General features: G+C 39.6%; 1 protein-coding gene across 1 annotated transcript in view; it reads right to left on the minus strand.

Annotated features, from left to right (window-relative positions):
• LOC117535645 (exostosin-1) overlaps window positions 1–22,052 on the minus strand; it is a 291,078-nt gene that overhangs the window by 16,605 nt on the left and 252,421 nt on the right. Inside the window, 3 exon segments of the mRNA XM_034200183.1 lie at window positions 1,514–1,603; window positions 10,505–10,600; window positions 12,242–12,360. Of these exon segments, the coding sequence (XP_034056074.1) occupies window positions 1,514–1,603; window positions 10,505–10,600; window positions 12,242–12,360 (305 nt within the window).

Consider the following 22,052-nt stretch of genomic DNA (forward strand, 5'->3'; position numbering starts at 1 on the left):
TATGTATAATGTGTATTTGTAAAGCGCTTTGAGAGTCATTGATAAAGCGCTATAATAAATATAAGGATTATTATTATTAATGTACATGTAAGCAGTGTAGCAACTGTGTTTACATATAGTCCTAATACCAAATTATTTTCTCTTGTGCATGAAGGCTAATTAACACATTTTAGGATTATATATAACACTCAGATTGTAGGGTGTTGAGGTTTCCATATTAGGTTGAATACTTACAAATAAAGTGAATTATAATCAAATATAATTCTTGTATAACCCACAATGACAATGCATTATATTTTATGTTTTTCTATAATCACAGTATATTAGAAACACAAGGGGTTGGTTAAAGTGAGTTTAGAATCCTGTTAGAGTTTATTGGTGTCACTGATAAAAGAGGGGGGACATTTGTCTTCACTCACAGCTGGCTGTGCACAGGGAGGGGCCCTGACTCATGGAAAAATACTGAGGCCCACAATGTGTTTTTGCTATAGCCATAGAATATGTCTGGACAGGTCCAGTCCTGCACATCAGAGGCCACGCCCTGTTTCCACAAATATGGGTATGGAGGAGGTGTCTTTAGGTTTTTCTATCCTGTTTTGAGCATAAAAACACTGGCTGAGCTGCTTAAGGTAAGATTGCACAGCTGCCACCCTCACACTTAGGTAGGACCACATCTCATTACTGATATCAAAAATCCTTCGAGATCGCTTAAACAGATTCAGCGGGTCGTCTGAATTGAAACAGCAGTTAATTGAACCTGGTTCTTCAGGAGTTAATAGAGGTGAGATCTTGCTGACGTTGGTGGATCTTAGCCAAGCAGTAAACTTACATGGACTCCATTAGGTCAATTAGTAGGTCTGAGTAATTTGCCGGAATAAATTAACAGCCGTCCTGACTCCGACAAGGGTTAATGTAATGCGCCAGACATCTTATAAGAAATATATCAAGTATGTTGCCATCAAGACAAATGTAATCAGAAGTCAACTGCAAACATTAAAAAGTCAGTTAGAAACAGCTAACATGGAGCTAACGTTAGCTTAAGTATCAAGCTACCAACATGTTATAAAATCGGCCAACAACAGGTAACATTCAGCATTTAAATTGATAGTTGTTAGCAGGAAATGCATGAATGCGTGCTTTTTTCTCCCTCTGTCTGAATTCAAAGACCTATTGTTTAAAATGTAGACTGTAAATACCCAGAAGTAGTGCTACCATTGCAAGCATTTAAGGTGCATAATATGTTCTTTGCGAGAACATAAACCTTTACAGTGCCATTTCAGTTAAGAATATACTGTATATCCTGAATGCTTTTAGGCAGGCAGCCATGATAAATTGTTCACTTATCTGCTTGGTGAGTAATTGAGTAAACCAGATAATGGTGTTTAGTTGGCCTTGTGTCATGGGATTGCTGCCGTGACACCCCATTTTGTTGAGTAAGCATCAGTGTCTCAACTCAGCAGTTCCTTAAGCGCCAACGTTGTGCCAATTGGTTTACATTTCACCAGCCACTCACCTCATTTGTGGAGAGAACCGAGTCTTCATCCAGACTGAGAACGGCATCAGTGAGGATGACGTCGTGGGGGAAAAAACGACTGCTCATCGTCTGGAGAAACAGAAGAAAAGCAGACAATATTATAAATCAACATTATTGTCCCATCAAAAGCAACATGAGTTGTATGACAGTACTGACATGTGGCATCACAACAACTGACCTGTCAGCATTCCTTTTTGTGTGATTTAGCTTAATTTTAATGTTTTTAAAAAATACTTTTTGGGTCATTTTATGCTTTTATATGAGTGATGACAAGAAACAAAAAAGAGGGGTCAGACCTGGTCCGTTTTTAACCCAATATCCATGTTTTTCTTAGTCTAATTTGAAAGGTTATTAGTATGGAAGTATGGAAAATAAAGGCAAAGAGAAAAGGCTAATGACAAAATCTGTTTGTTTCACTCCCTGCTGTGTCTCTCGATCTTTGAGCTGCACTAATAGGTTTCTTGTGAGTCTTTATCAATTCTCCGCCTAACAGAAAGTGTAGTAGACCTTCATCCATTGGCCAAAAAGAGGGCTGATGATGCTGTTATTGACTTTTAATTAAGTGTGAATTATTGAGCTGTTGAGTAGAAGAGGAAGAAACAGATTTTAACAATTTGGAACTATCGCAGATTCACAACTCATTATCACACAAACTCTGTATCACACTGGTTACTGTTTGTGATTCCTCTGATCATAATCATTTGATAAACTGTTTGAGTTCAGAATCAGAATACCTTTATTAGTCCCACAGAGGGGACATTTGCAGCGTTACAGCAGGTTACAGCGTTACAGCAGTTGCTTCAGAGATTCAGATTATAAGATATTACGAAATATAATTCAACTAATAAATAAAGATTGACATATCATGTTAGGTTAATACTTCCAGTAGCAGAATACAAAGTAATTAAAATCAGCACCAACTTTACAATCTGTGACGGAGACATTATTATATAAATCTTAATCCCGAATTTTCATTTATTACACAGCTTAGTTGGATACTTGATTTTAATTTTCCAGTGACGTTTACAATTTAGTATTTCTCCATTTACTTACAAATCTGAGTACTTCTCATACCTCTGATGGGCAGTGGTTTGACTGGTTTAATTTCAGTCAACTGAGTCTAAAGATATACATTTATGTTCTGTAATCAAATAATGATCCCAAATATGCAGCAGGTTTTATTTCAGGGTCCCATCTCTGTGTCCAGTTGATGTTGCTTTATTAGTAGTTGAGAATTCTCATTCACTGCTGACCTGAAGTTCAGCTATGCACTTCAAAAATGTTAATGGCTGTCTTCTTTACAAGGTAAAATATGAAATATGATCTCACTGTATCTCACATGTACAGTAGTTGTAACAGTCTGAAGAAATCTCCCTTAAATTGGGAAGAAAACCTGTAAAATCGTAATTATCTTGGCCAACTACGGTTTAATGTAATTGAAATTGACCTCGATATTAACTACTGTCACAGCAGTGACGCTTAACACATATTTGACGTCTTAAATAAAGTAAATATAATTTACATCCGCAGGGGAAATATTAAACAGCTTATTTAGCATTTCAGGTTAATGTCTACTTCCATTTCAGCCTAATGAGCCAATGGATGCCGACTCAATCAATCAAATGAATTTGAGCGCAAAACCCTTAAATTGTTTGGGAGTGCCACATAAAAATAAACTGGATTAAATCAGTGCTTAGAGTGAGAACTTTTGGCAGATAATATATTTTATTTGGATGGATGCCATATAATCAGCAGGCAGGTAATTAGTTCAGTTAGGATGGTGGTCATGGTACTGTAACAGTCCTCAGCTTTCCTATTCAAGACACCATCGATCCATCCATCCATCTTCTCCCGCTTATCCGTGGTCGGGTCGCGGGGGTAGCAGTTCCACCCGCGACCCGCAATTACAAAACACCATTGCAGTGTAATTGGCTTAACTAAATGAGATACTTGCCGGATAATAAACTGCATTCAGGCTAGACTAATGATCTAAATTAAATACATATTTGTGGAAAATAAATAAAAAAATGTCAATAACATTATCATTAGCCTTTTTTTTTTCCAATTTGGTCGAGATTGAAATATCTCAATAATTGTTGGATGCATTAACATGAAGTTTGGTACAGAAATCTTTTGTGTCCATATATGAATCCAAATTACTTGAATGATCTCCTTTATTATCCTCAAGTAGCAAAGGTAGGGCAAAACTATTCACTTATTATTTGAAACAACAACATTTGGTCAAGACATTCACCTTTTACTCAGGATAAAATGTAAATAACTTGGGTCATCCCTTACATTTCTGAGTGTCATCGTCTGGTCGAAACTCACATTTTTCCAACCATTATGTTTAAAATGTGCAAACCTAATGACGTCCATAGCAACTTTAGCAAATGTCTGCATGCTAAAACAATAAACTAAGATTGTTACAATGGAAAAAATACCTTTTTTAACATCATAGCATGTACAAGTAGTGCAGAAATATGAACCTGAACATGAGTTCTACCTGTGCACATACAGACAGACACTGCCCCCCCCCCTCCCTCTGGCTGGTGTCGATGCTTTTCTGCCTCCGGACCGAGATAAGATCCCAGTTCAATGGTCTGAGCCTTATCTTAGTCGCCCTCCTTCCATATCTCTTTATATTTGCTGTGACTCCTCTTACTTCAAGGCGAGTCTGTGGAGATATCCGTTCTGCCTTAATGTCCCGATACGTCTGCAAATGACTGCTAAGAGTCAAAGATCACACTCCTTGTTGTTAACCACCAACTATGTGTAATATGTGCAATATATATACCGGTGTATGCCGTTCAAAACTGTGCAATATATACCTGGCTGCTAAATCCTCAGAACTGTTACAGGATGTGTTTTTTGTAAATTGTGTAACTTTTTTTATTATAATGTATTTGTATCTTTATTTTTTTTTTTTATGCATGCAATTTAGGTCAGCGGTTCCCAACCTGTGGTCCGCGAAAGCATTGCAAGTGGGCCGCCAAATAATTTGTAAAACATTATGATTTGTGTGGAAATTATTATCATTATTAAGATTTTGAGATTTGAACCTATTTTCCTTTTTCTTTCTTAATCCTCCTTAGCAACGGTCATTACAGTCCTTGACAGCGGTCTGTACTACTGGATTAACAACGTGTCACATGTTCTGAATTGACCAATCAGAATCGAGTATTCAACTAAACCGTGTAATAAAAATGTCTGTTTGTTACTGATGGCCAGCTCCTTTTCTAATTACAGGGTATATGCAGGAATCCTGAAGTCAGATGTAAGACCTTTGAAAACCCTTTCCATACATTTTAAGACCTCATCGCCACTTCGAGTTCTAACCAGTTACATTGGCGACACACTTTACCTCAAATGTTCTACATACAGTATTGATTGTCCTTCCTCCTTATCTTCCAACCATTTGGACGCATATTTGCATTTCCCCATAATGATGTTGCTTAACAACCGGCGTAAACGGACCTTCGCGCTATCAAGCAGTGAGCGTGCGATGTCCTGTTCAGATGACGTCAAATCCAACGGGATGCCATCAATAAACTACACAGAATCACACTACACACCTACGCACATGGCCGTATCTACCATTGAGGTCACCGAGGTCCGGACCTCGGTAATATTTTCCGAGCTGTGTATAACAAAACTTGTGAAATAATTACACTAAACGGGGTTCTTTGTAGTACTTCCATTTACTGACCATGGGGGCGCTGCATAACTACGTAGCCTCGATTAAAGCAAATAGAAGAAGACGACATGTATCAACCGTATCAACAAATCACCGCAGCCCGGACTTGTACCGGAGCAGCGGAGGAGTGATGAGGTATCTAGAGATCTGAGTCCAGCGGGCTGCTTGTGTTTCTGTTCATCAGGACATCATATGAGCAGCAGATCCTGTGTGAACTCTCTACGTTAGTCAGTGGACATCGACAACATGCACACTAACTTATATTGCAGCTATAGGCTATACTTTGGTTTAAATTGCGTGAATAAACTAGCTAGAGAGCTACAGTTAATTACATTCATCCAATGTCAGAAGGATTACCTTTTAACAAACGTTGTAATGCTTTTCTTTTATTTCAATTTGAGTAAAACATCGAAGATATAACATTGTATTGTTTTCTATTGTTGAGAGAAATATGTAATGTGTCTATAACAATAGTCTTGTGATGATGTCATAATAATATACAATTGTATAAAACACAATTTGCTTACATCTTTGTTCTCTTTTGAGAATCAAACAAAACAGATTTAAATAAAAAAAGAATGCAAACAAACAAGTGAAATGAACTAAATTGCTGAATTGCTTTTGATTCACTGGCAGGAGCGACAAGGAGGAGGAGACACAAGTGAACAACGAGGGAGAGGATTGAACAAAGAGAAAGCGTAGAGGGACAGAGAGAGTAATGAACAGGAAGAAGACAGAGAGACTCAAGAAGATGGAAGAGAGGCTGTAGGTTAGCCGTCAGGGCCCTCTGTGAGGGCCTAAGATATTCTACAAAATAATATTTAAAAACATTAAAACAAATTATATATTTTTTAATATATTTTTTTAGTTATATTTTTCATTAGTTTTACCAAAATAACTTGATTTAATTGTATTTAAAATAACATTTTCAAAGAAATAAATCCTTCGAATCTGCCTATTCAGTTTATGTTGGAATGTGAAGAGTTAAATGAAAGAAGCTCGTCTCTGCAAGTTACTGTGAAGAGAGGAGCTGTTGGACGTCCAGGCGGTCCAGCTATGAATTCACAGAGGGCCCCGCTATAGTAACTGAACGAGAGAGTAATGTCAAATGACAGTACAATTGACCAATCATATCTTCCCGCTAAATGGGTGGGTGTTATTATCGCGGACTTTATGACAAGTTCCGCCCGCTGTGAAACGTTTCTTGTTTCCATAGCAACAACAACTTCCTGTCAACAGCGTTAACTCGCCTTCAAAATAAAAGCATGCCAAATTACACTTAAGACATACAACTGCAACGAAAGTAACAAACACAATGCAATATCCTTTTCAATTTCAAAGAACACAAATAGGGTTATCTACAGGTGCTGTTTTATGTGGTAGAGGGTCGCTTTCATTGATGCGTTTTGCACCCCGGGCCGTTGTTTTGATATTCCGCTGAAGTATACGTATACGCTGTGACGTAATAACTCGAGGGAAGGAGTGGGGGTCAGAGGGCCTAGGTATAAAAGTCACGGCTCGCCACTGATGTTGACAATGTTTTGTGATCATTTTAGCCTCTTCTGCATGTCCAGATCATTAATAGTAACAATCAACTGATTCTTATTATGTATTACACTTTCAAAATAATTGATGCTGACATTGTCAGCCCACTGACATGGTTTGAAATCGATATATTATCCAATTTGTGACCCCCCATAGGACTTAAAAAGCACCATAACTAGATCATGAAAATCCCAAAAATCTCGGGGGGTATCCCCCGAATTCCCCTAGCATGTTTGGACCTCGGTATTTAGGAAATCCTGAATACGGCCCTGCCTACGCAATGATTACATTCAGGCAGACTGTAGAATACAACCTCTTTGGACCATTTATATACTTATTGAAAACAAGCTACTAAATGTAATACCTTGGAAAATGCTGTTTAATACTTTTTAATAGCCTTAATTTCCACTAAATTGATTTAACAACTTTTAATACTTTTTAAGACCCCGCGGACACAATTAAAATAAAAAGTACTCTGAGAACTTTATTTAGCCTCCGTATTGTTTATGGTTGAATGTGGGCCCTTGAAAATGTTTAGATTCTTAAGTGGGCCCTGAGTTGAAAAAGGTTGAGAACCGCTGACTTTTAACATTAAGCTGTCTTTGGCTCTTTTCTGCTGTAACAATGTACATTTCCCCTCTGTGGGACTCATAAAGGTATTCTGATTCTGATGCTGAGATCACATCTAAAACAAGTGAAACAACAACATTTGAAAACTGTGGTTGTTAATACAATACTCATCCTACTATAACTGGATGAAGCCTATTTGACAGTGTTTACAGTCAACACATTGGAAACTAAATTATATTTCGAGGTGAACACAAGACTATCAATTCACCCCTGCCCTGACCCTCTGTCCAATCACGCTTTGACATATGGTCCAACTTCACCTTTGAACTCTTCATTTTAATGCTCCTTTGGTGTAATTTAAATGCACACGTAAGGGTTCAGGATCAATGCTGAAGATTTACGTATCAATATTACATTGTGGTTGTGAGGGCAACACATGCAATACTGCGAAGTGATGTATGAAGGTGAGATATAGTCAACATATTAACAGTGATAGTGGGGAGTCCTTCGATCATATTGATGTGAGGGTCTTAAATGCAAAGCAAGCAGGACCTCGCTTATAGCGAGGCCACGCTGAACGACCTGATCCACATGATTCATATTTCCTGTGAACAATGAGGAGGCTTCGACCCCTTCAAAATACCCGCATTGTAACTACAACTAAATGTTGGTTGTGTACAAATATTGACAGCAAACAAGAAAATGAAGGATCAGAAACATGATATATCAGGATTATCATGTATTTTGTTCATAATTCATCTTTCAAAGCTTGTGAATATATGTAAAGTAAGTTTAAAACTCAAGTGAAAACTATCTTTTACATGACATATGCAACCATCTCTAATGCCAGATTTGAGAATTAAAAAGTTCCTGGCCAACACAAAATGGAAAAAATCCTGCCTCTGACCAATTAGTCATTTATTTTTGTATGCCATGATGGACAAGCAACCTATGTTCTCATTGGTGTGAGGACTTGTGAGACAGTATTGAAATGGATTAAAGAGTATAAGATATTTTTATGGAAAGAGTGGAAGCAAACAAAATCACAGTATGGAGACAGTTTGGAGCCAAAAGCTTTCTGATGGAGCGTATCCACTCAGCATCACACTCATAACAAACAGTGCATTACTCAGCTGCTGCGCTCCGTTGAGGCAGATTGGGGACTTTCTATGTGTGTGTGTGTGTGTGTGTGTGTGTGTGTGTGTGTGTGTGTGTGTGTGTGTGTGTGTGTGTGTGTGTGTGTGTGTGTGTGTGTGTGTGTGTGTGTGTGTGTGTGTGTGTGTGGCCTAGCATTACTATACTTGTGGGGACCTAAATCTGTTTACACAGTCACGTGTGGGGACTCACCTCCCTCATGGGGACAAAATGGAGGTCCCCATGAGGGGAATCATTACATTTAGGGTGAAGACTTGGTAAGGGTAAGGGTTAGGGTTAGGCATGTGTTGGTTATGGTTAAGCTTAGGATAAGTCTCCAGGAAAGGCATGTAAGTCCATGTAATGTCCCCTGAAGTGATGTATACATGGTATGTGTGTGTGTGTAGATATTATGGTGGAAACAAACACAGAGAGTGTTTAGTGGGAAAACACTGAAGAGCATCTGTCTGGGCTCTACGACAATATACCACATGACTAATTACAGGACCATAGACGCTGTTGGGTACCGACACACACACACACACACACACACACACACACACACACACACACACACACACACACACACACACACACACACACACACACACACACACACACACACACACACACACACACACACACACACACACACACACTGCCTCGGAGGCAGGTTTTATTGTCGCCAGTGGAAACATTGTTCCAGTGTTTCAATGGGACACATTTACATGAAAACAAACAGTAGCAATTAGAAAGCAAAGCGTTGGGATTAGATGGCGAGAGAAGAGGTTGGTGTGTGTGTGTGTATGTGTGTGTGTGTGTGTGTGTGTGTGTGTATGTGTGTGTGTGTGTGTGTGTGTGTGTGTGTGTGTGTGTGTTCAGTGAGGGAACAAATGAGAATGTGTTTATTTTTAGGAAGTAGCTCAATTGTTTAAATGCGAGTGTAAATGAGTAAAACGAGAAACGCAAGACAATGGTAAGTGTTGCTAACAGTTTTGAGTGCACATATTGAATGTTCATGTTTGTTTGTGAGGACAGAATATTATCTCAGATTACTGCAAATGAGAAGAATCCCAACAAAGTCACACTGCTCGCTTCACTCTATTAGCTGACAATCAAAAGTCATGTCGCTTAAATGTCACCATCAAGAGTCTATTTTATAACTCAAACACGTTTTTTCCAGTTAAGGATCATTTTGAAATATTTGAGTATTTTAAAAAGGACATATTATGCTAATTTCCAGGTTCTTGCTTGTATTTTGTGACATGTCTCCATGCTTTAATGTTCAAAAAGCTCTTTTCTCATACTGCCTGTGCTGCAGCACCTCTTTTCACCCTCTGTCTGAAACCAGAGCCCAGTCTGCTCTGATTGGTTAGCTGAAGTTGTTATTGGTTACCCGCTTAGAGATGTCCCGCCCCTTCGTCTAACATGTACAATGTCTTGAAACGCTAGCCATTAGTGTTGCATAGTGTCATGTCACTATGTTACGGAAGCAGAATAGGCCTCTGTTAGATCTATGCCAATTTCACTACATATTATTTAACATTTTGTATTTAATGTGTTGTTTTTTTACATTTCAGAGCAACAAAAAAGAGCAAAACATGTATAAACACTGTATATATATACATTTATCTTTTTTTTATGTTGACCTTTGGTTTGCCTTTCCGTTACATCTCTTAGCTGAAATCTACCTAGGTATGCAACACACTCAAAACAGCTGATGTTTACATGCAACGGTATATTTTAGTGACAGTACTGTTCAGTGCGTATGATATTCTTCACGATTGTATCACAGACGTGCACAAATACACACATACTGCTTAAGATCTAGCAGGTATGTTCCTCACTAAACTGCTGTGTATTATTTAGAAAGCACTAGAAGCCCAGGTGTTTAATTGCCTAGAAACTCTGGCCTTGGCGCCTCTTGAGAAACACCAGTTTTATAAAAGCCGAGATAAATATCTTCACTTCTATGCAACAAAAGTATCTTTTCATAATAGATGCAAAAAGCCGGCAGCTGTTACCTTGGTCTGTCCTTCGATGACAGTGAGAGGCACGCTGGTGGAGGGCCACTTGGTCCGGGGAGGTAAAGGCTTCTCGCAGTTCCATAAAACCACAATCTGTACGGAGAAAGAGTGCAAAGTCAGTACCAAGTGTATTGTCATGCATATCAGTATGCATGACTTTCTGCATATGCTTTTTTCTAATGCTTATTTTCATCTTAAAGAAGCATCAAACATCAGGATGCTAAATACAACGAGTGAATAATTTATCTGTATGTTTTAACCGCTTTTAAACAGGATGATAACTGGTATATGGAGTGTTTTTAATTATAATCTTAAAGGTAGGGTAGGTAAGTTTGAGAAACCGGCTCGAGATACACTTGTTGTTATATTCCAGGAATGCTCTTAACATCCCGATAGCAATGAATATATTAAGTGCTTTGACAAAAAATCCATAAAAATACGTCATCTGTGGAAGCCGTGGCGCTGTAAAAAGCTCGACCAATCATCTGAGCCGGCCCGGCTAAAGTAACTGGATGGCCTACCTGCCTGTCAGCCTTCCATCTGGGCACAAACTTATCTCGTGCCCTCATTGGTCATGTGCGCGTTCGTGTGTTTTGGAGGAGGGGCTCTGTAAGGAAGTGGCAGATTTTTTCCGGCTGTGTATTTTCAAATCCTAGCGCACTCAAGCTGGTTTCTCCAAAATTACCTACCCCACCTTTAAGGTACATAATTCAATAAATCACATATTTGTATAAGCTGTCCCACTACTTTCCAGTAATTAGAACAGTTAGCATCTTGGGTACCAGTCATGTATATTGAAATGCACAGAGGTCAAGTTAGTGTGGGTATTAGAAAACACAATGTTAGCAGTATGGCAGAGGAAGAACAACACATGCTATTTCAAGAAAAAGTCAGTTAATTCCACATAAATATGAGAATAAAGCAGTATTGTTAGGAGGAAAAAGTTCCCTCTGCTATGATTGGATAGGATTATGCATGCATGATTGTTGACATTTTCTTGACTTTCTTTTCAAATTGTGTTCCCTTTCCTATGACTGGTTTCTGCACACTCTATTATCCTCGTTTTGAGTTTCATTTCATTATCCTTCACCAAATAATGAGCTTTATGTTGAATCATCAGGTCATCCAAAGGCCTTACAGTACAGTCAATGGCGACAGACTGCTCTCAGGATAATGGGTCTTTCATTTTAAAACGTTATTCTTGAAATAACAGTGTTTTCTTCAGTGGCATTCTGTTGTGTTTAAATATCCACCCATGACATTTTATAGGTAGATGTTGAAAAAGGAAAACAGAAGAAGGAAGAATAAAAAAGATATTGAAGTGACTGTTATGTTGTATATATTGATTGTTGTGCTTTTATTAATGTCTTAAATGTGTGCATATGTATACATGTGTCTGTTGATTGTGTATATATAGGTACATACATATTTTTTATATATATTTGTATGTTTTGTATTCGGGATTGTGGGAAACGGTATTTCGATCTCTGTCTGTACACACAAACTGAAAGATTGACAATAAAGTTTACTTTGAATAAGGAGCAGTATAGGAGAAGAGGAAGCAGGGGGGGAAAGGTGCTAACTAAAACACGAGACAGTTACAAGTGATGCATTTCTCTCATACAATAGTACCACCTCTTGATATGGTGCAAGCTTTGACAGCTCATATGAAATACTGTTAAGTAAGCCTGAAGCGGCATCAGATCCCAGCAGGATGTAGACACACTCTCCTACCTGTGCACAGAACTTGGACTTGGCTACAGCGATGATGAGCTTCACCACGGGGGAGATCTGGGCCTGAAGAGGAGTCACCACGTGGATCACAGCTGTGAACTGCTGCCACGGGCTCTTACCTGCACACCAGAGAGGGCACAAGTACACACATCCTTTACTCAAGTAGAAGTACAGACACTCGTGTTTAAAAATACTCAAGTAAAAGTAGAAGTACTGACTAAAAGAAGTATGGGCTTTGAAATGTACTTCAGTAAAAAGTACCCATAACTAGCAGCTGTTTTAAAGAGTGCCTGACCTCCCTTTATATTAATAGAACAATAATGTCATTGTTAGCTAATGAATGTTTCCATGCTGAACAACGGCAACATGACAACGTTTCCATTGGTCCCTCTTCTTTAGAGAAGACCAGGAAATGATGGATACACGGATCGTGTTCAAATCAATAGGCACGCAATGACTCTAAATAATAATCACGCATCAAACACACATTCAGACTAAAGGAACCAGCTGTTTGGAAAATGAGAGAAGTAGAAAGTACAGGTATTTGAGTTCAACATGTAAGAAGTAGAAAGTACAGGTATTTGAGTTCAACATGTAAGAAGTAGAAAGTACAGGTATTTGAGTTCAACATGTGAGAAGTAGAAAGTACAGGTATTTGAGTTCAACATGTAAGAAGTAGAAAGTACAGGTATTTGTGTTCAACATGTAAGAAGTAGAAAGTACAGGTATTTGGGTTCAACATGTAAGAAGTAGAAAGTACAGGTATTTGAGTTCAACATGTGAGAAGTAGAAAGTACAGGTATTTGAATTCAACATGTAAGAAGTAGAAAGTACAGGTATTTGGGTTCAACATGTAAGAAGTAGAAAGTACAGGTATTTGGGTTCAACATGTGAGAAGTAGAAAGTACAGGTATTTGAGTTCAATATGTAAGAAGTAGAAAGTACAGGTATTTGAGTTCAATATGTAAGAAGTAGAAAGTACAGGTATTTGAGTTCAACATGTAAGAAGTAGAAAGTACAGGTATTTGAGTTCAATATGTAAGAAGTAGAAAGTACAGGTATTTGAGTTCAACATGAGAGAAGTAGAAAGTACAGGTATTTGTGTTCAACATGTAAGAAGTAGAAAGTACAGGTATTTGAGTTCAACATGTAAGAAGTAGAAAGTACAGGTATTTGTGTTCAACATGTAAGAAGTAGAAAGTACAGGTATTTGTGTTCAACATGTAAGAAGTAGAAAGTACAGGTATTTGAGTTCAACATGTAAGAAGTAGAAAGTACAGGTATGTGTGTTCAAAATGTAAGAAGTAAAAGTAAAAAGACGTCAGAAAAATAAGTAGTGGAGTAAAGTACTGGTACCAGAAATATGTACTTAAGTACAGTAATTAAGTATTTGTACTCCACTACTTCCCACCTGTGCTTGTGTGCAGGCTAATTTAGTATTCCAACGTGAAGTGATCTGCAGGTAGTCTGTACTGTGCCTGGGCCAGTAGTGTCTGGTTTTAGGGGTTAGTGTAAGACGAACAAGGTTTAGGTTAACTAGAAGGTTAATGGTGACCCCTGTAACGGCCCGTCCACACAGCCGCGTGCGTTGACGCTTGCCGGCGGGCGTGTCTGACACTCGACCAACAACCAATCACATGAGTATCCCGCCCCTGACACACAAGCAGCGGTTTGATTGGCTAGAGCTTGTACTGGCATATGATTCGATTGGCTGACGCTTCTGCCGAGGCGTCAAAAGTTGAACATTGCTCAACTTTTGCAGCGAGCCACGCCAGCAACGGTCCACGTCGCTTCCCACGATGCAGTTCGGCTAAAAGTGACGTCACCCCATTCAAAGTGAATGGGCAGAAGCGTTGGAAGCTTCAACGCACGCCGCTGTGTGGACGGGCCGTAAGGATGTCCCGATCCGATCATGTGATTTTCAAAAGATCGGAATCGGGAGAAAAAAATCGGGGATCGGGATTTTTTAATTTTTTAATTTAATGTTACAAAACAAAAATGACCATGTTCACGTCTTAAAGTCATCCTGAGGCCTTAGTTTTGGTTTAAAATTACACAACATCATGTATGTGTTGCTTCTTTTGGGCTTGTTTTCATAGTGCTTATTTCTCTCAAATCTGGCAGCAGTGTCTAATAGTAGCAGTAAGCTAACGAGAGGCTTCGTTCAGCTGGTGACTTGGGAGTCGGGACAGAGAAAATGTCAGGAGTTTGGAAGTATTATAAAATTGAAAGCGAAGGCAGTGTAACAGCCAGATGCAATGTTTGCAAGGCGGAGGTTCCGCGTGGTGGAAAGAACAGAGCTACGTTCAACACGATCAATCTAATACGCCACCTGAGAAACAAACACCATCAACAACATGACGAGTACACAGCGGCCACTCAGGGAACGGAACTGAAACAACCCGACACTTTCAGAGACTTCTAAAAGGAAAGAGAAACTGCCCCAGAACAGTAAAAAGGCCAAAAAAATAACAGCCAAGATAGCTGAATTCATCGCGTTGGATGACCAGCCGTTATCTGTTACCTTTGTTTTCTCTTAATGCATTGCATAAAGATCGGATCGGTAAAAATCGGTATCGGCAGATTGTCAAAATCAAATGATCGGAATCGGATCGGGAGCAAAAAAAGGTGATCGGGACATTCCTAGTCGGAAGTGAAACATGGAGACTAGCAGAGCGAGCTGGTGAAAACATCCAGCTGACACACACACACACACACACACACACACACACACACACACACACACACACACACACACACACACACACACACACACACACACACACACACACACACACACACACACACACACACGTCTCCATAAAGCTCCATTGTTGTCTGTGCTGCTCCCATCATCAATCTTTCTGACAGAGTATATACTCCCCATGACTGAGCATGAGTAAACACGTCCAAACCATTCGCATTGACTGACTTATTTAGGGAATTATGGATCTTGCCGATTTGTTCATATATCAAGTAATTGTATTTTCTACAAGCTCACACTGAAAGAGGCTCTTGTAAGTTTTGTTTTCCTTGCATTTATTGGGGCAAACAAATGAACTAAACAGGACCAAATACATTTTGTAGCAGAACCACATTTTAAATCACTTCCTGGATAAACGATCCCCAGTATACGGTGCAATGGGAAATGAGGAAATGTATTCCCCCTGTGGCAAGAAACATATCAATATTATAAAGCATTGGCTTCTACGATTGGATTTCATTTTCTCAATATATTTTCTGTTCCACAAAAAAACTAGTCGAGTATCCCGTATATCTAGAATAGAAAAGCCCATGAAGGCATGTCACGTGACGTACATGCAAATAAATAGTTCATAATATAATTAGATGAAGGTGTTTTGATTTTGTATAAATAATTCTGTTCATGCCCAGTGTAACAATAATGACATTAGCACACACTGATTTAATTGAGTAAAGATCACACAGCCCTCGCTGCATGCATGCTGAGTGACTGATTATTATTCAGATTGGAAAACAAATCATGTATATTTAGTAGGGCTGTGAAGTCAACGCGTTACTAACGCTGTTAACGCAAAAAAAATTAACGCCACTAATTATTTTAACGCGATTAACGCATGTGCATTTTTTGTCCTCGGCCACCCCGTAGTTTCAGAGCGCATCGAGTTTAAAATACCATCTACAAGCTGATGCTGACAGCCCCGCTCCTGCCGCCCGCTTGCTGCAGACCACACTTCCACGCTCACCGGCAGGCACCGACTGGCTGTTGGGAGGACCGGGAGAGACCTTACGTGTATTGTTGTTGTTAGCATCTGGTGCTAGCTAGCTGCGCTAACGAATATAAGGAGCTGTTTCAATGAAAACAGAGGAGTGACATTTCGCCGACAACTGCGCCGAGCACTTGACTTTATGCAGGAAGCCAGACAGTTGGGACATTGTACGAAAAGTCAGCACACTCAGCACGGATAGTGCGCGCAACATGATCGCAGCGTCCAGGCAGCTCCCGTTCGAGCATATGCCTTGAGTTGCACATAGCTCCAACGATCCATCACACAAACACACACACACACACACACACACACACACACACACACACACACACACACACACACACACACACACACACACACACACACACACACACACACACACACACACACACACACACACACACACACACACACACACACACACACACACACACACACACACACACACACACACACACACACACACACACACACACTTTTTATTGTATTATTGTATGAGAGGTTCCAGGTTGAATTGAGGCGAATATTTGTAATGTTCAGATGTTGTTGTAATATTCATGAGAATATTTGTCATTGTTCAAATGATCATAAACATTAGCATAAAGCATATTTGTCCACTCATATGTTGATAAGAGTATTAAAAACTTGAAAAATATTCCTCTAAGGTACATTTAGAACAGATAAAAAATGTGCGATTAATTTGCGATTAATCGCGATTAAAGGTGGGGTAGGTAAGTTTGAGAAACCGGCTCGAGATACACTTTTTGTTATATTCCATGGAATGGTCTTAACATCCCGATAGCAATGAATATCTTAAGAAAAAATCCATTAAAAAAATGTCATCAGTGGAAACCGTGTCGCTGTAAAAAGCACGACCAATCATTTGAGCCGGCCCGGCTAAAATAACTGGATGGCCTACCTGCCTGTCTGCCTTCCATCTGTGCCCTCATTGGTCATGTGCTCGTTCGTGTGTGTTGGAGGAGGGGCTCTGTAAGGAAGTGGCAGGTTTTTTCCGGCTGTGTATTTTCAAATTCTAGCGCACTCGAGCTGGTTTCTCCAAAATTACCTACACCACCTTTAACTATGGACAATCATGCGATTAATCGCGATTAAATATTTTAATCGACTGACAGCCCTAATATTTAGTTTATTAGAGATATCCCAACAGTTTAATTAACTGTGTTGCAGGTTTTAAAGTACAGGTTTATTATACAGGTGATATGGCTAATCTATTAGCTAACAGTTGCCTATATTTACACACCCAGAGCAACATTGGCCTTTACTTGGAGTTGTGGTTGTTCTATTTTCATTTTAAAGTCCTTTATTAAAGGTAGGGTAGGTAAGAATGGAGAAACCAGCTCGAGTGCGCTAGAATTTGAAAGTTCCTTCAGACTTCCTCACAGAGCCCCTCCTCCAACACACACGAACGCGCACATGACCAATGAGGGCACGAGATAAGTGTGTGCACAGATGGAAGGCTGACAGGCAGGTAGGCCATCCAGTTATTTTAGCCGGGCCGGCTCAGATGATTGGTCGTGCTTTTTACAGCACCACAGCTTCCACAGATGACATGTTTTTATGTATTTATTGTCAAAGCATTTAAGATATTCATTGCTATCGGGATGTTAAGAGCATTCCATGGAATATAACAACAAGTGTTTCTGAAGTGAATTACCTACCCCACCTTTAATGTTTATTGTAACTCTGCTTTGGTCTCCTCCAACACCTGAGAGAAATATTAGGCAGTTTATATTTTTTGCTTAAAAAACAATCGTACTTCTTGAAATGAAGACACCCTATTATTCATTTCATGAAATACCAATAAGTTAATGCTTATAAAGTAAGATAACAACCAATTTATGTATTTTTAAAAATAAGCTGAAGTTAACACACATCTGAGGGGAAGAAGGGCTACGATGTAGGTCACAAAATAAATTAAATTGCTGTGATATAACTAATTCTACACAAGAGAAACAAAACCCATACAAATGACCCTCAGAATATACAGTAACCTCGGGTACACACACATAGACCCACTGACTGCAGGCACATGGCATGCCAAGTGTTTGGTGGTAACGGGAATAAGGGAATACACACATCCTCATGGTTAAGTGGAGCCAGAGTGCTCTTTAGTGTTGCTCTATCCATCTCTCTGACACCGGCCCCCAGACCAGCCATCTCAGGTGGGCTTAGTGGTATTTATGGAAGCACCAGGTCTGCCCTTGAGGGGTCAAATAAAAAGGCTCAGTCCTTCTGTTTCATCTGAGAGTTTTAACTTTTTATTATATGACATATATACATAGAGCAATAATCGCACTAAACTCCAGCTTGCACTGACACAATATATATATATATATATTTGTTTTAATACACATTCAAAGATATTTGTTTGACCTAAACTGATATATTCCTGCACTTTAACTTTATCTGCATATTGAAGTATGAATATTTGTATGTTGTCTTTGTATGTTGTCTCTGAGGGTCTTACAAAACTGCCTTATTACTGGGAAGTGTATCACCCGGCATTTTAAAGTAGTAGCAGTCTATACATAGTTGCTTCAGCAGCACTGATTCTGGGTGGCTCACATCTTGTGATAGAGGTCACACATGGGTCATAAGTCAGGTGGGTGGGGGTCACATAAAAAGGCTCAGTCCTTCTGTTTCATCTGCATTTTCTTGAGTAGAGTTGTGCCTTTTTAACTTTTTATTATATTACATATGTTTATTTTATCACAGGCAAATTGTTCCACTCATTCGAACAAGGTATTTGGTATGAAACACAATAAAGGAGACACTACTTGATGCTAACACTCGTACTTACTGAAGGTCAAACTGCATTACTGGGAAGTGTAGCACCCGGCATTTTAAAGTAGTAGGATTCTGTACATAGTGTAGTTGCTTCAGCAGCATTGATTCTGAGTGGTTCACAACTTGTGATAGAGGTCACATTTGAGTCATAAGTCCACACGGAAGTCATATAAGAGTAGTAACACTCACATGAATCAAGGTGTGAATGTGTCTTAAACTGCGTGCAAAGAGAAATATGGATTGGGGCATTGTAAGTGCTAAGTTACATTTTCTTCAGTAAAAAGCTAGGGCCTGGTGAGGAGACAGCTTCCTGTATTGTTGTAACTGTCTGCAGAATAGATTCAGTATCTTATTGCACTTCACTCTTTCAAACCTTAAAACAAGGAGCCCATAACGTACTTAAGAGATATTCTGTGTTATCAAAAGCAATTATTAAGGTCACATGTGGCTCATAAGTCCACCAGGCTGTCATATCACATTCATAAGATGCACAGGATTGGAGGTGTGAATGTAACATAAACTGCCTGTTGACTTGTGACTTGTGGCATTGTAAACGGTTGTTAATGATACAAAAATATGTCAAATCTAGTAAGTACACACTTTTCTGTCTTTTTGTCAAATGCTTTACTCAAGTGTCCCCATCTTATTTGTCTTTACTCTATTACATCTGGTGGTGTTTCTATATAAGTATTGTAGAGGACACTAAGCTGCTGAACCGTGAAACAAGTAGCATATGGTCTTTATACATTATTAAAGAGATATTGTATGTGAGAGCAAAAGCCAAGAAACCGATGATCCAAACCAAATGCAACGTGATGTCTTCCCGAGACATCTTTCCTGTCATTCTGCTCGGAATGTTAAGGTTGAGTGAAGCAGGCTGGACCCAAATGCAGATTTCAACGAAAAAATACCTTTATTCTGTAACCCACTCAATTAATGCAGAGTTTTTCACCTTGTAATAAACAGCAGCTCCCACTTGGGGCAGTGGTGGGGCAGCAGAGTCTGCATATGAGGGAGGAGAGGAAGAGCAGGCCAGGTGTGGTTGTTAATGAGGCTCAATGAGTGGCAGCTGGGTGTGGGCCCTGTGTGTGCCCTAATCCAGTGTTTCCCAACCGGGGGTACGCGTACCCCTAGTGGTACGCGAGGGAACTGTAGGGGGTACGTGGAATTCCAAGGTGACAAGTAAAAAAAAAAATAATCCCGTCAAAAACGATAGTGCGCGATTTGTTTCCCTAGGGAGACAATAGTCTGTGGCACACACAACCGCGCCAAAATCCCACAATGAAAACAGCTGCTTACCTGCAGCCAGAAAAATACTGGTATGTCTGCACTATGGATAAATGGCTGAAACATCCGCTTGCTCTGGATTCAGGCCAGGGTTCAGAGGAGCCCGCCGAGAAACGTAAGAAAGAGGCCAAACTGAAACCAAGGCAGTACAGTGAAACATATACAGGGATGCAAACTTGTCACTTTTCGGCGAAATTCGCCGTTTTGAATCCAAAATAGGTCGTTTGTATGATTCATGTAGATCTGCAATAAACATATTATTGGAGTATGGTGGGGGGGGGGGGGGTCTGGGAACCGGAGTAATCCGCGGCCGCGAGCTGTTATGTGCCATCATGACACGCATGGTGTTCTTTTTTTATATATATTATAATGAAGCGCGAGCTGTGTGCTCGAGTCTTCCTGCCTGTCGGCTCTGCTCATGGATGTATAAGAAGGCTCTGCTGCTCCGCGATGAGGGTCTATCTTCAGCAGCTACATTACCTACGGTGCGTTCGTTAATATTAACTGTGGTCCGGAGTAGGGGTGGGCGGATCGATCCCAAAATATCGATACCTCCGATATTACGTTACGTTTCAAAATATCGATACTCGAGCCAATAGGATCGATACTGTTATACTTTTTTTCTCGTCTCCTCTACTCGTCAATTTCTTCAAAAAACTATGTGCAGACGAACACAAGTATATGCTATTTTCTTCTCTCTCCACTGCTGTCCTCTTCTCCTCGAGGCTCCCTGTCTGAACGCCGATTATCAAGCTGACTGACAGCAGCCAGCAGGGCAGGACAGCAGCAGCCAGCGACTCGCGAGTGCAACACACACACGCGCATGATGGCTGAGAGAAAGAGCAGCGTTGTGTGGAGCAATTTCACAACTGGCAATTAAAACTTAGCCACTTTGTATTGTTATTTTTCATGTTTGCACTTTAAATTTGCAAAAGTAAAACGTGTAGCCTATTTGTCTATAAAAACTGTCCTGTCTTTATTCATGAAAATGAATTCAGATTTAGTCTATTTATGATGATTTCAGCTCAAAAATCATGTCATGCAGCTCTCCCCTATATGAAAGTACATAAGACGCTTTTCATTAAAAAAAAGTATCGGTATCGATATCGGTATCGGCGATACTGGCCCTGAAATACTTGGTATCGGATCGAATCCAGATTTTGTGGTATCGCCCACCCCTAGTCCGGAGTCACTGTGGCACAGACTGGACCGCTGGTGAACAGCTGTTAGAACGGGCCGCTCATGTGTTCAGAGCAGAGCTCCCTGTCAGAGCGGCAGAGTGTGATGTGCACTGAAAAGTTTTTCTGTCGCAATATTATCGTTGAGCTAGCTAGCTAGCATACATTGTCACTATGTGCTAACGTTAGCTTTAGCCTTCGTTTTCTAATAGTTTTTTTCATAGGCTATAAACGGAGGTGGTATAAGTATATATCTTGTACTTGAGTAAAAGTAGAAGTACCCAGGTCTTGTACTTGAGTTAAAGTAGAAGTACCAGAATGTAGGAACAATCCTGCAATCAAAATGTTCCTCAAATAAAAGTACAAAAGTATTATCATCAAAATATATAAAGTAGCGACAGTAAAAGTAGAAGTACTCAGGTCTTGTACTAGAAGCACCAGCGTGTAGGAATACTCTGTTACAGTAAAAGTACTGCATTCAAAATGTTCCTCAAGTAAAAGTAGAAAAGTATTCTCATCAAAATATAGTGAAAGTAGCGACAGTAAAAGTAGTCGTTGTGCAGATTGGTCCATTTCAGAATAATATATATGATATGTTTTATAATGATTGATCATGAAAGTGTTCTCAAAGCTGGTAAAGGTGCAGCTAGTTTGAATGACTTTGTATACTGCAGGGTAGCTGGTGGATTTACTCCAGGTGGAACTAAAGTCTGATTTAACACTTGATAATATTTCACATCATTCATCCAGATCTGTGAAGTAACTAAAGGTATTAAATACATGTAGTGG

This window comes from Gymnodraco acuticeps, unplaced genomic scaffold (genome assembly GCF_902827175.1).
Source record: "Gymnodraco acuticeps unplaced genomic scaffold, fGymAcu1.1, whole genome shotgun sequence".
Classification (NCBI taxonomy): Eukaryota; Metazoa; Chordata; class Actinopteri; order Perciformes; family Bathydraconidae; genus Gymnodraco; species Gymnodraco acuticeps.